The 16,761-nt window shown below is 40.3% G+C and overlaps 1 protein-coding gene across 1 annotated transcript in view; it reads left to right on the forward strand.

Moving 5' to 3' along the window:
- The window catches only part of Slco1c1 (solute carrier organic anion transporter family member 1C1), a 36,909-nt gene extending 23,954 nt beyond the window's left edge, over positions 1-12,955 (forward strand). The window contains exons 12-16 of the mRNA XM_051173361.1: positions 3,180-3,345; positions 6,372-6,556; positions 7,601-7,665; positions 10,757-10,874; positions 12,649-12,955. Of these exons, the coding sequence (XP_051029318.1) occupies positions 3,180-3,345; positions 6,372-6,556; positions 7,601-7,665; positions 10,757-10,874; positions 12,649-12,871 (757 nt within the window). The 3' untranslated portion in view covers positions 12,872-12,955. The remainder of the gene's footprint in view (positions 1-3,179; positions 3,346-6,371; positions 6,557-7,600; positions 7,666-10,756; positions 10,875-12,648) is intronic.
- The last annotated feature ends 3,806 nt before the right edge of the window (positions 12,956-16,761 follow it).

Below are 16,761 nucleotides of genomic sequence, written 5' to 3' on the forward strand. Positions count from 1 at the left end.
TGCTACCAGATAACCTAACAAGAAGCAATTCAAGAAACATGGTGTTTACTTGGACTTGCAATTTGAAGGAACATGTACATCCCATCTTGGAGAGGAAGCCATAGCAGCAGATGACCCCATGACTTTGTGAGTGCATAGAGACTGCTTGCTCACATCATATCAGACCAGAAGGCAAGAGATGGAACAGAAAGGCCATGTTACAAACCTCAAAGCCTTCTGATACAGTGACCTGGAGACCTCAACTCTTCCAAGTTTTCACAGTCTCCCAAAACACCACCATCTCATGGTAGAGTCTATTCAGGCACATAAGCTCCTAGAAGACATTTTTACTTCTCTGTATCTCTCCTCTATTGTACTTGAGGGTGGCTCACTCTTCCTGATCCTCTGTCTTGTCTCAATACTCTAGACTCCATTTTCTTCACCAACATGATTTCTTCTGATTGTAACCAACCATGCACTCTAACTTCTTCCTTTTCAAATGAGAACAGTGAGTACAAAGTTAAATAGAATTGTATGCCTAGCAGGTTGGGAGGCTGAAGAGTATGATGTGGTCATCAGTGGACATTAAGAGTGTTAATGGTCACTATGAATTGCAGAGAACAGCAGCCTTGTGCTATCTTTGACTGTACCTTTCATATTCATTGTAGACCAGCATGGTGGAATCATTTATAGTGTTCAATTTATAAAACATCACAACTCTCATTTCCTAATGCATTTCCTCTATACTCTTACACAAGTTAGTCTGGCTAACCTTCTTTGAAGGGGAGTGAGGTTTAAAAAGTCAATTTGCTTCCCAAACTTGACTATCAAAGGTAGATCTTGACCTTGCACACAGGCGTTACTCAAAATATACTATTCTTTCTACATTATGTGGTTTCTAAGGCAAAAGCAAATACATAGACAATAGCTGAAAACTTTTGAGGTTCATATTATGAATACAGCCATGATGAAAGATGAAATATTTTAGAGATGATCTAACCATGAATACTAGCCTGCTTGACAGAGTCACCTTGAGAGATTGTAGCTGAATTGCAGTCATGCTGTCATTGTTTGGCGCGTTCTGAAACGTCGCTTTCAAAGTTGCTTTCCATACTTTTAAAAGCATCTCCCACAATGGCACAGATTTAACCTCTGAGGACAGCTGTGCCATTGAAAGCAGTCAAAGAAGGGCAACGCCACTAGGAAAGTGCCTCACCTCTCAGCAGCTCTGTGACAGAAAAGTCTCATTGAGGAATAAACACCCTAACATGTTTGTTGAAACTCTTCTTATAATTAAAAATTTAAGCCTCAACCCTACTGTCAAACACATCCTTCACAAGATGTGTTTGCAATTAAAGTCTGTCCTTAGATGGCAAAGTAAACAGATCTCCAGTAATGTAAAATAATTAACTTTCATGAAAATGCTTCCCCTGGGATTGTCCTGTGTTGCTTTGTTTGAAAAGGTTATTTTGATTCTAGACACCCAAGAGGTCCTCTACTGATGAGCTTGAAATATGACAACTGAGGGACCATCTCTTCTGCAGGGAGGATAATAATGTTGATATGAGAACAAGAATTTAGATGCAAGAGGCCTGGGAGGGTTCACTCCCAGGGTTGTCACTAAGAAATGGTGTGAGTTTGAGCAGGTACCCTGCCTAACCGGACCTTCCTGATTTAAATGGGAGTGTTGGTCTCCATCACACCAAGGTTCACTGGAGGTGCAATCATCTGTGACTTTGACCTCAGAAGACCTCTAGAGGACTGATGCTTGGCTTCCAAAGACATTATTGTTATTAAGCTTCAGACGGAAGCACTCATGTTAGCCAGCAGTTAACACTTCTTGGAAGAGAATATTAAATATTCCCAGAGACCTAGTTAACCTCCCTTTTGTTTTGTTTGGGGTGACCTTTGAGATGGCCCAATTCACAGAAGCCCAACTAGATGGACTATTAATTCAGTTAAGAAATTACTGCTCTAATCATATAGGAAATACATGTTAGAGGCAAGGGCCCAAAGTACTGGCTCTTTCTCTAAATATCACCTTTTAATGAATGTGATTTCAATACTATAACACTAAGGAGGCTGAATCAGGGGTCTGAGTGTTCAAGCCAGGCTGCATAGCAAGATCCAGATTCAAATGAAAAGACATTTTTTCCCCTCTGGCGATTCAGTTCCTATGAACCATGTTTCTTATTCTACTATGTGTTAAGAGTTACACTTGACACTAGCATTATAAGAATTAGTAAACAACTGTTTACTGATGTGGCCTCCACTGAGTGTACATTTCAAAATATTGTTTGTTCGTTTAAGTCTCTAAAATATCTGCATAAAATTCATCAAGGTAAGAGTGCAACTTTATAAAAAAGAAGATAAAGTGAGGGAGGAAACTGACTTATGTAAAGTCTATGGGCATTACACATAATATGAAGCCAAATGACACATCAGTGGCTAAGTGTCATGAGGAGAGACTAGAGAAAAAGAAAAAAGTTCAAGAAAGCCAACACTAGGAAGATAGGGATTATTCATTAGTGTTCATAAACATCTTTCATCCTCCCAAAGCTAGCACTTCATAGTGTTCCAATAAGTTTTTGTGGCTGAATGGGTTGGTAATTCATTGACTAATTTTGGACTATTAAGCGAAGATAATAATTGATGTGTGCAGAAGATCTCTGTACCTGGGGAAAGTAGAGAGACAAAGGATTCATGGAGCATTATTGGAAAGATATATGCAAGTAGATATGTGCTCGCAATGAAGGCAAGAAGGGTGTTCACATTCATAACTATAAGTAACACCCATCATACTGATGTCCACACAGTTACAAGCGATAACATGCGTAATGTCAGAAATAGACCTTGAATTTTACTTTTCTGTCTTGTAATCATGGAAAGAACCACCTGTGCTCAGAAATTCATTACAGGACCATGGAAGCAGAGGGCTTCGATAATACCTTTATGCTAAGCAGTGGGTGGGTATGGCTAGAATGGGTAAACCTCTTAAGACAGGGTTGAAGGGAAAGTCAGTTAACAGTTGGCTCATATTTAACACTTAGATGCTGAGATCTTTAGCGCAACAATTGTATTTTCAAAAGACAAACAATTACCATTATCACAGCATTTATATGACTCAAGAGCGTTGACATGTAAAATTAGGATCTTGCCTGCTAAGAGGTAATATTTCATGCTGTTACGTTTCTTTTCAGAACCAAACCTGTCTCTTATCATGAACGAGCTCTCTTTTCAGATTGCAACTCGAGATGTAAATGCTCAGAGTCAAAATGGGAACCCATGTGTGGAGACAATGGGATCACCTATGTGTCCGCTTGTCTTGCTGGTTGTCAGTCGTCCAGTCAGAGTGGAAAGAACATTGTAAGAAATCTCTCCTAATGTACTATCATGTAGACCCATGTTGCTCCACTGGGGTCTTGGGAGGTCACCCATACAGAAGCTCTGGTTCTGATCCAACCCTTGGATTTGTATATAAGTACAGGCAATTTAAAATATCCGTATGGAACTAAAGTTGAAAGAATTAAGGAAAGAATTAGTCATGAAACAGGTTTAACAACTTTCATAATTGTTTAGTCTACATCTCTCATTTTATTGTGAAAAATTTTAGCGTAGGATAAGAAAGTCCCAAACATCCTATCATATCACTTTTAAGGTCTGCTTCAGGGTCTATGTCCCTTCAGTTTAAGTGCAGTACACATAGAAGGTTTTAGGAACAGCACAAATTGGGAGGTTAAGAGATCTGTATCTAAAGATGTGAATCCAGGAGCCCAGAACAGACTCCGGGGAAGTTGGTGGTGCTGAGGCAGCTCCGTTTCATCAAGAGGAGTAGATGGTGTGGGCTGCAGGGCATATCTAGAGTAGAATGGAGTCAGAACTCCGGGTGGGAAGCCTGCTGTCCAGGTGTAATTACACATGTATTTGAGGTGAATGGTGTGAACTGCACAGTCGTAGAAATGAAGTCCAATTGAAAGTACCAGTGGGCCCATTGTGAGCTGAGGACTGGCTACCTGGTTTACAGATGTCCTTGGAGCAGAGGGCAGAATGGAAGGCCAGGGTGTGTATTTGTAGCAGTCAGGTTTTTGTCACTCACTCTCACAATTACCTGAGAGGAAATATTTAAAGAGAGGAAAGTGTTGTTCCAGCTTAATTTTTCATTGTCTTCAGCCTTAGGCTTGCTGTTTCTGGGCCTGTGGTGCTGCAGTTTACCTTGCAGCAGACTGTTGATGGTGGCCATTAACCTCAAGGCAAACTGCAAGGGAAAGGATATCAGAAGACAGGCTAGATCTTTCCAAGGCCCTCCCCTAGCCCCAGAGAGAACTTCCTCCACCTAGCCCCTTCTCCCACTTTCGATCCCCCAATAATACCATCATAATATGAACTTATCAAAGAATTAGCCTACTGATTAATTCAGGACCCTCACAGTCTAGACTTTTCACAAATCCTGTCAACTGGGAACCCAATCCCTACTACTATGGGGGATAATTCCTGCCTAAACTTTAAAGTGTTTCTTCTTATATGGATACTAATTCCTAAACATGGTATCTCCATAACCTTCCAAAGTCCTTACGTCCATATTTCATTGCACAGAAGCTCAATATTTCAATAAGTAAAGTAGGAATGAGCATTCAGTGTATAACTGAAACAAGCTGTGAAGGACTTGATGTTCTTCCGTCATTAGCAGACTCTCCTTCTGATAACACCTTGGCATTTCAGGCCAAACACTGTCCTTCTTAAAAATTGATCAACACATATATATTTAAATATACTTGTTGGCTAGTTGTGAATGCTTAGCCCTAGACATTTGAGGACATCCTAGATGATAGTGAGACACAGGACCAAGCAACAACCATAAAACAAAATCAGGATTAGGATTGAAAATATTTGTCCATATATTTAGTCATATATAAATATATATGGAAGTATGCCAACTTTATTTCATTCCTTTTTCGCAAATTCTTTCTTGAGTGATAAAAATGGCAACTTCTCTTAGTTAGACCTCCATCGCTATGATAAATTGCCATGACTTGGAGAAGAAAGGGTTTATTTCACTTACACTTTCACATCACAGTCCACCATCCAAGGGAGCCAGAGTAGGAATCCATGGCAGGAACCTAGAGTCAGGAACTGAAGCGCGGGCCTGAAAGATGGCTGCTCACTGGTGTGTTCCCTGTGGCATGCTCATACTCCTTTCTCATACCATACAGAGACTCCTCCTCCACCCACAGTGGGCTGGACGGTCCCACATCCATGACTAATTAAGGACATGCTCTGCAGGCCAACCTTGTGGAGGCAAATTCTCAGTTACAATTTCCTTACATCACTTGGGCTTCTGTCAAGTTGAAAAAACAAACAAAACAAGAATGAGAAATCTTTTAATGTATGGTATGGATGGATAATAAATAGCGTGAGATTCCCATTTCATAAATAACCACACAAAATAAGAGTTACTTCTTCATACTCAAGGTTTAGTTGACCTTTATCCACAGGGATTATTTTCCCTAAAGGACAATGGGAGTTCTTCCACATTTTCTAATTTTGCCTTTTATTTAATGAGCCTTTTCTTAGTTACTTACAGTGAGGTAAATTTTGGGCTTGTGTGTGGTAGTGACAAAGTAGGGTGGTCTTTCTTTCACAGAGGTTATATTCTAGTACAGGGATACAGCTTAAAGATGAATAGCCCTATACATAGTGACAGGGACGAAGTTGGGGTTCAAGGGCAGACAGATGGGCTGTGGGTTAGAAGGGGAGGCCATGGGATGTCTCTCTAATGAATTTTACAAGCAGACAAAGGGAACAGGGCAGGCAAGAGGGAACTCTTCCAAACGGGGAGTAGCAAGACCAAGAGATACGGGTGAAGTTACTGAGTTCAAGCTGGGGGTGATGGTTGTTCTAGGACAAATAAGACCTGCAAATTTGCCCTTGTTAGAGTCATTTGTATTACCCAAACAAAGGGCATTAGGGGAGATTGTTGACCAATGCCATCAGGCTGGGATCTGGGAGCTACATGATAGAGAATGGATAATTTCTTAGAGTGATTTGGGATTCTTACACATATGTAATGGATACTAATTTCAGGGTTGAGGGCAGTGAGAGAATTTGAATGTTTACCAGCCATGGCTGGTGCAAGAGGAAGTAGGCTGAGCAAAAAGATGACCATTACAGTAATCAAAGCATGAAATAGAAGTCATGTGTAGACCATAGGTCATGGTTTAAACAATGAAATACCCTATTAGATTTCACCTTAATGCATGTTAAAACAGCAAAAAGTATTTTCTCATTGCTCATGTAATACATGTATATTATACTAAAAGTATCTTTTTTAAAAAGCGACTTCTGATTTCACTAAATATACCTCAATAATTGGATTTTTCTCTACTTTGTTACAGATATTTTCTAACTGCACTTGTGTGGGCCTTGCAGCCCCTACGTCAGGAAACTGGTCAGGCATGATGGGCAGGTGTCAGAAAGATAATGGATGTCCCCAAATGTTTCTGTATTTCCTTGTGATTTCAGTCATCACATCATATACGTTATCTCTAGGTGGCATACCTGGGTATATCTTGCTCCTGAGGTGAGTGCTGAGTCTCCCCATTCCAACGTCATTGTCTAAAGCAACATATACTCTTCTCTGTGGTCATGATAGCTCTTTGAAATGATTGGCCCCAGCCTCTGATTCCACTGTCACATAAATCCACCTTAAGTTTTTATTATAAAAACCTAGCCAAAGAGAGTTTTCTTAATTCAGTGTGTTAAACCTAGAGCAGTGTTAAAACCTCCATCATTGAATTTTTGCAGTAAATACCATGTGGGTCTTCTGATGTTAGAGACAGCATTAGTAACACAGATGAAATCTACCTCCCAGCAAATATGCTTCCCTCAAATGTATACAATAAACAATTGTGAAATACTTTAAGGTATGTTTCATAACAGAGTGTTTTGAATTGATCACTTTGATCTATAGGTTATTATTTTCTACATATTTTTGCTAATACTGGAATTTTCAAGGATGGGTATTTTCTTTTAATCGATTGAAGATTCTGATCTACGAATATTATGTGAATGACTTACAACAATTTTATCTAAAGGACTCTAAAATATGTACTCCTTTGCATATTTTAATTAGAATATACATTTTAAAGGATAATTTAAATAGGAAGTTGGTTTCTGATATAAATCATGCAATTAAAAATGGGAGGCTTTTAAATTTTGTATCAATGTTTTAAATAAAACTGTTTAGATTAAAGAATAATTAGATAATCAAGACTAGAGTAAAAGTTGTATGAAAGGTGTGTGTGTGGTGTGTACTTGCTTGCATGAGTATAGTGCTCACACGTGTGTACTCATGAGCAGCCCCTCAAATGCTCTTCCAGTGCCCTTTCACGTGATTCACCGAGGCAGCATCTCCAAGTAAGAGCTGAGGTCAGTTTTTACCAGCCATCGTGCTGTGATGTTTGCCTGCCTCTGCTTTTTAAGGCTGGAATAACAAACAGCCCACTCAATGTTTATGTGGGGTCTGAGTGTCAGAACTTGAGGCTTCATTTTTGTGCAATAAGTACTTTAGCCACTGAGAAATCTCTCAGGCCATATCATCTAAATGGTGCTTTGCCTATTTCAGGTGCATTCAACCACAACTTAAGTCCTTTGCTCTGGGTATATACACCTTAGCGGTAAGAGTTCTTGGTAAGTATAATCAAAAGGACAATGTTTTTCTTCTCTTTCTAAAACATTGTGTGTAAGTGCGTGTGTTTTTATATTGGTTTATCGTCAGGGACCCTGGAAGTGTCATGGGCAGCAGGGAAATAATCCATGAAAGGTGAGGAATGAAACTCAGGTCAGCCCTACTTTAGCAGCATTTGGTCACAGCTTCTGGAGTCTGACATCATGGTTTATTTTTCCCACTCATTTAAGCACAAACCTGGGAGTGGGGAGGCATCTCCACAGTTATCACAGTAAAGCTGTAGGGATGGCTACATTGAAATTCCCTTGCAAATTAGCAAAGCACCTGTAACCTTTCAAATAAAGATACCTTCTATGGGCTGATAAGCTGATTTGTAACAAGCATGCGAATAGGATGCAAAGTACATGCAACCTCTTTCGTAAGGAAGGGTTCCATTTAGTCTGAGACAAAGCTCAGGATAAGAGCCTAAACAATGCTCAGAATTTGGGGGGGGGGGAGATTCAGGAAGGTTGGCTCCATATAATAATAGCAAAAAGATTACCAGGTTATTAGACAATATCCACTCCAGCCTTCCACGTGAAAAGGCATCTGTTCTCTGCCCTTGAAGGAAATAGGTCCATATGTTTAAGAAGTCTGGTTCCTCCAATGCTGTCTCTCAGCTGAACCTCCTACGGTTTATATTGAAGCCCAATTCTGAATGAGTGTGCACCTCCTGGCACTTCACTCTTTAAGGACCATAGCTTGTCCTGTGCTGCAGGTACAAATGCCATCATTATGTGTGACCACAATACATTACCACAGTCAAGAAATTTGGTACCAGGGTGCTACTAGGTCTTCTGTATGTTACATAACCAAGTTTAATTCTCTTATGCACTCTCATTCCAGAGCAAATGGAGGCCCACATAACTCATTTAGCTGCCTTTTTCTGCTTCTAACAACCCTTCCTTTTTGTAATTAGGCAAATCTGTCATCCTGTGGCTAGCCCTTCATTTGCATTCACCTGATTGTTTTTTGTAAACCTCCAAATGTTTTTTTCAGGTGAGAACTGTATGGTTGACACAGTATGCCATTTTGCCCATTCTGCCATGAAGACCTGACTTTAGTATAGACCATCACTGGATAATGCCCTCTGGGTGATGAGGCCATACCCATCTCTACTGTAAAGACCATTTGTCAATAATAAATGGTCCGTGAGGCGATAAGGTCATTATTCCATTCCTGGCATGCGTTTTGCCTGAAGCTGAAATGACTATAAATGATTCTAAATTACATCAATTACATCACGATTATTTATAAAACTCCAGTGGAATTTTAAGCAGGCGATATTTTCAAAATAATTCCTGTTTGTTATCAAAGGCCTGTCTGTCTTGATGGTATCATATATGCATAGGATGGCTTTCGTCAGAGCACAGTATTTTATATTACCATATGCTGCGGTTTGAATATGAAATGTGTCCCACATGTTCCGTTTGTTGAGTGCAGCTACCCAGATGGTGTCACCATTTGGAAGGTTTGGGTACCTTTAGAAGGTGAGACCTATCTAGAGGAAGGTATCTCTGATGCGAGGCTTGGGGCTTGATATCTATACCTTGACAACTGCTAGCTGGAGTTTTCTGTGTCCCCTGCTACAGCCACTTACCAAGTATGTCCCTGCTGTGTGGGCCAAGCCCTTTGACATGATTTCCCCACCAAGGCTGATTCAAACGGCTTGAACTGTGAGCCAAAATAAACCCTTCCTTTGTTAAATGTAAAAATGGTGGCAGCTCACAAACAAGAACAGCAATGGTGCAAAATAGATGTTAATGGACCATCTGTTTGTAATACATAAAATAGAACTGAGGCCATGAACATACCTTAATCCTCCCTGAATGCTTTAGTTGAAGCTTGGTTGTGAGCATTTACCTTTTCCTCCATAGAAAGGACTGTGTCCTTGGTAATCAGTTACTGAGAAATGATGAGCACTGTAGCATGAGTAGGAAAGGAACTTCCTGTGCCCGCATAGTTTGTGTCCTAGCAGAAAACACCATTAGACAAGTTGTTCCAAGAGCGTGAAGGGCTTGTGAAAGGTAATAGGTACTATGGATTGGTGAGCAGAATAATGCATTTTTCGGTCGTTGAAAGGGCCCTTTATGAAGGGAATCGTTTAAACTGAGATACAAAGGGGGTGTGTGCATTATGAAGAGGGAGGCAGGGCGGAGGTGGTGCAAGTCTTTAATCAAAGGAAGGATGCTAGCTGTGAGTTGGAGGCCAGCCTGCGTTTACAGAGTGAGTTCTAGGACAGGCTCCAAAGCTACACAGAGAAACCGTGTCTCAAAAAAAAATCCCCCCCAGACCAAAAATAAAGAAAGCAAAGAAAAAAAAAAAAAAGAAGAAGAAGAAGAGGGAGGCAAGAAAAGTAAATTTGTGTTCTAGGAAGAAAGGTACTCAAGGTATTGGGCAAGAGGACAGAGCATTTGAAGAATTGAAAGACACTCAGTGAAGGTGAGATCCAAAATATAAGGCAATGAGGCCAGAAATGTAGTGTTTGGTTCTGGAACAAATAAATACCGTAGGCAATTATCTGTGTGTTTATTTGCATAGTAAATAGGTCAGAGAGTGCTATGGAAATTGGCAAAAAGAATCCTTAGCTATTGCTTTTATTGAGGGTGGGGTTCCTGGGAATTGGACCTTGGGCCTTGATGTATGCTAGGCAGATTCTCAGCAGTGAGCCGTGTACACATACCCTTGCTAGGCTTTACATTGCACCAGAATTGGAGAGAGAACATACACCTAAAGTAGAGATGTTACCCGACTTGGGATGTCTTAAAAATGAGAGGAGGGGCTCAAAGATGGCATCCAAGCCCATGACCCCGGCCACTTGCTAAGTCAGTCAAGGGAGAGCATGTGTTCAGGTTGAGTGTAATACATCGGGAGATGTGGACCTGGAGGTAAACCAGTGAGTTCCTGCAGGAGTACTGAGCCGGAGAAAGAGGTCTCAGTGAGTGACTGTGCCTTTTTATCTCCCAAACAGTGATTACTCCATTCAAGGTAAGTGGTTCTGGGTCACCATTCTGTGACCAAAAACTTAGTCGCAATCATTTGTGTTTCTTGCAGCAGGAATCCCAGCTCCTGTGTATTTTGGTGTTTTGATTGACACTTCATGCCTCAAATGGGGATTTAAAAAATGTGGAAGCAGAGGCTCCTGCAGACTGTATGACTCACATGCTTTCAGGTACCATGTCAAACATTCCCAGATCTCCATGCTGCTCCATTGCAGTTCATGCAACATCCCTGAAACCTAGAGTTCCCTGTGTAGTTTCCATGTTTATAAGAAAAATCACTTAAAAACTGGGAGCTGGTTCATATACCAATTCTATTATTTGGTATTTAACTTCATATATATTTGCCACTGTTAACACTGAATTTCATTTTAAATGTCATTATTTTATTTTATTCCTAAAATTTATCATACAAAGTTAATAGGTTTCATGAATTTATTTAATTATGATACTTTCAAATATATGTATCATTATACTTTGTTCTAATTTACCTCCCTCCCAAATAGTCACCTTTTTTTTTTTTTTTTTTTTTTTTTAAGTATGAAGAAAATTAGTTGGGAAAAATGCCTCACACCTGTAGTCGCAGAATTTAGGAGGATAACAGAAGAGAACTAATGCTCACTTGAGTTCAGCCTGGGCTAAATAATATGTTCTAGCAACCCTGACTCATAACACACACACACACACACACACACACACACACACACACACACACACACTCATTTGAGCACACACATATGACAAATGATGAAAATTTCTAGAATACACTAATATTTTTGAAAGTTCATGCACACAAATGGCAAGACATTCCCTGAAACTCAGATGCATTTAAATTTAGGTCACATTCTGGGTTTAATTCTTTTCTTTTTTAAAGTGAGCCAAACTGTACCATTTACGTCAGTGCTAATCCCCTGGGCAAGATCTGGATTTGGCTCTCAATCCGTCCGGATCTTATTGCCAAGCTGATGCTCAATTATTCCCGTACTTGAAATGCATAAAAGTAAAAAGCTTTCTGTGTGTATGAGTGTGTCTGGGGTGGAGAGCAGGATTTTCTCACTACGGTATCATTCAGTCCTGTTCATTAGACCTTTATTCTCCTTAATGCTGAAACCCATACCCCAATGGCTTAAGGGCAGGGACTTCCTTTTCTTCAAAGACTTACAAGCTCAACACTTTGTTTCAGAGAAGTGAAGCTGGGTCTCCAGCATCTAAGTTGAATGTGAGTTAGGCAGACCATCTCAAATAAAATAGCTTTAATAGGCTTTGATGTGACATGTGAAGGGTGTTTGGTCCATGACCAGGGCCAGTTCAGGGAGTATGATTGGGTATCTGCTCTCATCTGCTAATGCAATGTGGCAGTTGTAAGATACAAATACTGTGAGAATATTTACCAAATGACCGGGACAAAGCTCAAAGTCTGTCCTGCTATGTGTGTCCTTCTGGTACTAAATGCTTCTCACAAGAGTAAACTGAACATCAAGTTCATTTCCAGGCAGTTCTGCTCCACTAAGAATTCCCACCCCCTCCTTCAAATTGCTTGCTGCAGCTTTTCCTTAGAATGTGTGGGGGAAATATTTGAGGCAGGGTCACCATGTGACTCAGTGAAACCCAGACACTTTGGGAAGTGAAAGAGACACTTTTAAAATTATACTCAGGACAGCAAAAGTCTACCTAGGGACTTCCCTGGGCAAACAGGGAAATGGCTACCTGTTTTCAGGGCTCCTTACAGAGGAACTGAAGCTTATTATATCATTTGCAGTAAGTAGGAGTTGCAATACTACTAAGAACGGCGGCAAACTGCTCAAAGTAATTCACAGGTATTCAGAGCCACCAGTCCAACCTAACTCTGTGTGCTTCAAGAGTCACCGTCACACTGTTGGAACCTTTGGGTTTTATTTCAAGTTGAGTAGCTGCAGTCCTTATAACTGAGATTCTCTTCTCTTTCAGACACATATACCTGGGATTAACTACACTCCTTGGAACGGTGTCCATTTTCCTAAGCATGGCTTTGCTTTTTGTTTTAAAGAGAAAGTGTGTTTCAAAACACAGCAGCTTCATAACCACAAGAGACAAAGCAGTGGTGTCTTCAAGCTTCAGGAAGGAAACATGTGTGGCAAGGGTTCATGTGCCACAGCCCAAGTACTGGCCAGGCAAGGAGACACGACTTTAGAGAAATCGTGGAAAGCAAACAAACATGGAGGTCATTTTATCCAATATATGAAAATTCTGTAAACAAATAAAATTATAACCAAAAGGGCTTCAACATGTAATTTCTCTCTCCTTTCAGAAGTATGTTTTTTTTTTATTTTTTATTTTTGCTTTTTTACTCTAAGTATTAGATTATAGACCTCTAATAAATATCACTAAACATAGAAGCATTACATTATTAGAAGAGGTTTTGCTTTTGTTCCCACTGGAGATGAGAGGCTGAAGATTTCCTTCAGCATTGATTTGGATCAGGTTTGAGCAGGGAAGAACTCCTGAATTTCGACAGGTGATGTATATCAACAAAGATTACAGCTGGTCTTTCAAGGACTTGGCCATTACTTCAGTTATCATTATCAGATGCCTTTCCCCCACAGACAACAGGAAGCAGTCTGGAAAACACAACACACACCTTCCCAAGAGATGAGGTGGGTGGCTTTTGGATATTTCATGGGTTGTGGATGTTTGTTATCATTTAGGGGAATAAACGAGCACAGGTTAAAAAGACAACCATTGATCTTAGATATTTTGCAATGGCGTGCATTTTGTTGTATTGACACAAGTTTAGAGTTATTTTTGTTACACTGTATATATGTTTCTGCTATTGTTTGGCGTATTGTGCTTATGCAGGTCATTTAAACATGCAATGTATAATTAAGAAATAAGATTAGTAGTTAATCTATAACAATCAAACATGTAGTAATATTAGGTATGTTTTCAAAGTGAAATGTGTATTTTAGACAGCTGATTTTCAAGCACTTCAAAAACCTGCAGAATATGGCATTTAAGATGTTTAATAACCTCAGTTTTTTTTTTTTTCATGACAATGAGGCACACCTACTCCTGGCAGCATTAATTTTTTTCACAAACGGGTGATGGTCATCTAAGAGAGTCCTTGTTGAATTTGCATTTAATGTGGCAAGTCTAGCTATTTGGAATGAAACTGTTCTTGCCTTGGCTTCTGAAAGTATGTTGTATGCATTGTATAGACAGGGACACAGGAAAAAGACAGTTGAACTTTGCCAAAACAAGGCAGGTTAGGCCTTCAAAATTCCTGCCAGATATGCCCCAACATTGCAGAGGAACTTTGGGTGACTTCCCTGGCAGCCAAATGTTTCTGTTATAAGGTAATTTTATATCCCTCTAGGGTCATTGAGGGAGTTAAAGACTAAATAGTTAAAGCCATGGACTTTCTTAGTTATGATAGCAAGTAAATTAGGTACAAAATGTTGAAATCTCTAAGATAAGATAGGTAATGCTAAATACAAATAGACTGAATATTATAAATGTAATTCTTACTTGATAACTATTTTTGTTATAGATAGTTTTACTATACTAAAGATAAAACCTTTTATTTTTATTTAGGCAAGAAGGAGTAATGTTGTGGGATATTATTTTAAGATGGTTTACAGTTGTTTATGCTGTGGAATATTTGTTTAATAATGAAAAGATGTGTCTCATTCTTTTATGTTGCATTTGTTTAACTCTGTGAAGCTGTGTTGCTTTGCCTGTCTAAAATAGCTTATTGGCCCAATAAAGATCTGAACATCCAATAACTAGGTAGGAGAAAGGATAGGTGGGGATGGAAGGCAGAGACAAGAAATGGGAGTAGAAATATGGGAAGAGCAGACTGGGGAGTAAGAAAAAGGAGAAGGAGAGAGAACACCAGGGACCAGACACCCAGCTACACAGCAAGCTGTGGCGAAGAAGTAAAGGAAGGCTAGCTAAAAACAAGCCAAGGTAAGGACAGGCCTTCATAAGAAAGCATAAACTTCTGTGTATTTATTTGGGAGCTGGGTGGTGGGGGTCCCAACAGAGTAGAGAGCAAAGAGTAAACACAACCAACAACAAAATTCCATTTCAGATGTCACAAACATCCCCCTGTCCCCAAACCCAAACTTCAAGGCCTTGATTGATATGTGGGGATTCACTTTTGACTGTGTTCACATTGACTGTGGTCCACATTATTCTTTTATTCCATAGCCATGGGCTTTAGAGGTGCCCAGTTCCTCCAGTGAATACCTGATTCTCTAGATACAGGTTGGAGCCAAGACTGCTATTTTATAGACGCAGTGACTTATATCAGATGGAATGATTTCCCAAAGGTAGAGGCAGGCAAACTAAAGCCAGCCTGCTTATGACATCAAGAGACCCCAAAAGCAGATTAAAGAAATGATTGAGGCCACAAGGAGAGCATTTAACATTTAAGGTTGTCTGCTTAAACCCATATATAAAGGAGACTAGGGAGTGAGCTAATGCCTACTTATACTTGAGAGTTATTATCAATGTTCATAAAGTGGATAATAACTGTGGGTATAATTATTACTTTAAGTACTCTGTGTGCCAAGGTCTTTAGACATCCTCACCTTGAAGGGTCAAAATAATAGTTTCTGTTCTGTGTTGTTGCTGATATTTCCACAAGAACCTGAAGGGTAGGAGCTATAGCATGCATGAAGCCCTAGCTTGGGTCCCCAGCACAGCATAACTAGACATGGTGGCTTACATGTGTAATCCCAACACTCAAGATCATTCTCCACTACCTGTTGAGTTCTGGACCAGCCTGAGCTACATTAAACCCTGACTCAAAAATCAAGAAACAAGGAGAGTATTTTATTGATTTGATCCAAATCAATAGGTTTCATCAGTTGACAGAGGCAAGATTTAAACTAAGGTTCACCAGAATTGGTAATCTTGCTTCTGCATTAACCCATAGCCTAAGCCACTAGCATTCTTTATATTTATTTATTTTTCTTATTTTACATATCGATCCCAGTTCCCTCTCCCTCCCTCCCTTCCTCCCTCCCTCCCATGTTCCACCCCCCCAACCACCCTCTCATCCCATTCTGCCCCTGCCACACATTCCACAGAGAGGGTGATGCCTTCTAGGAGGGATCAACAAAGTCTGTCAAGTCATTTGGAGTAGGGACTGCTTCCTCCTTGTCTCTAGGTTAAGGGAGTATCCCTCCATGGGGAACGTGCTCCCAAAGTCCTTTCATGCACCAGGGATACATCCTGGTTCCACTGTCAGAGGTCCCTTAGACTGCCCAGGCCTTCTAACTGAGACCCATGTTCAGGGGGCCTGAGTCAGTCCAATGCTGGTTTCCCAGCTGTCAGTCTGGGGGTTCATGAGCTCCCCCTTGTTCAGGTCAGCTGTCTCTTTGGGTTTCTGTAGCCTGGTCTTGTCCCCATTTTCTTATCACTCCTCCCTCTCTGCATCTGGATTCCAGGAGTTCGGCTCAGTGTTTAGCTGTGGGTGTCTGCTTCTGTTTCCATCAGCTACTAGATGAGGACTCCATGATGGTAAATAATTTAGTCATCAATCTCATCATCAGAGAAGGGCATTCAAGGTGGCCTTTCCATTGTTGCTCAGATTGTTAGTTGGGGTCATCCTTTTGGTCTCTGGACATTTCTCTAGAGTCAGTTTTCTCGTCAAACCTATAATGGCTCCCTTTTTAATGGCATCTCTCTCTCTCTCTTTCATCTCTTCCTCCCCTGCCTCAACCTTCCTAGTCCCACGTGCTTTCCTTTCCTCCCCTTCTCTTTCTCCTCGCTCCCTCTCCAGCCACTAGCATTCTATAACTCCATACAACATCAGTTTTATGTGACCAAACTAGAAAAGTTTAAGCAAACTGAAACCTGTACAAGGTTAGTTAGTAAGGGTGGGATAAGATTGTTTGAAATAAGAAGTCTGTCTTTTGGCTCAATGGCATTTCTTCTCCTTGGAGGTAAAAGCATCTAACCAGGCTACTGTATTTTTCTGATGGCCATATTCCTATCCTTTCCTTTCTTCTGTGTCTGGGTGTTGTGAGCCCATGTATGTCTGCTAAGGTGGGACCAGAAGAGAGGGTCAGCTTC

The sequence above is a fragment of the Phodopus roborovskii genome, unplaced genomic scaffold (assembly GCF_943737965.1).
Source record: "Phodopus roborovskii unplaced genomic scaffold, PHOROB, whole genome shotgun sequence".
NCBI lineage: Eukaryota > Metazoa > Chordata > Mammalia > Rodentia > Cricetidae > Phodopus > Phodopus roborovskii.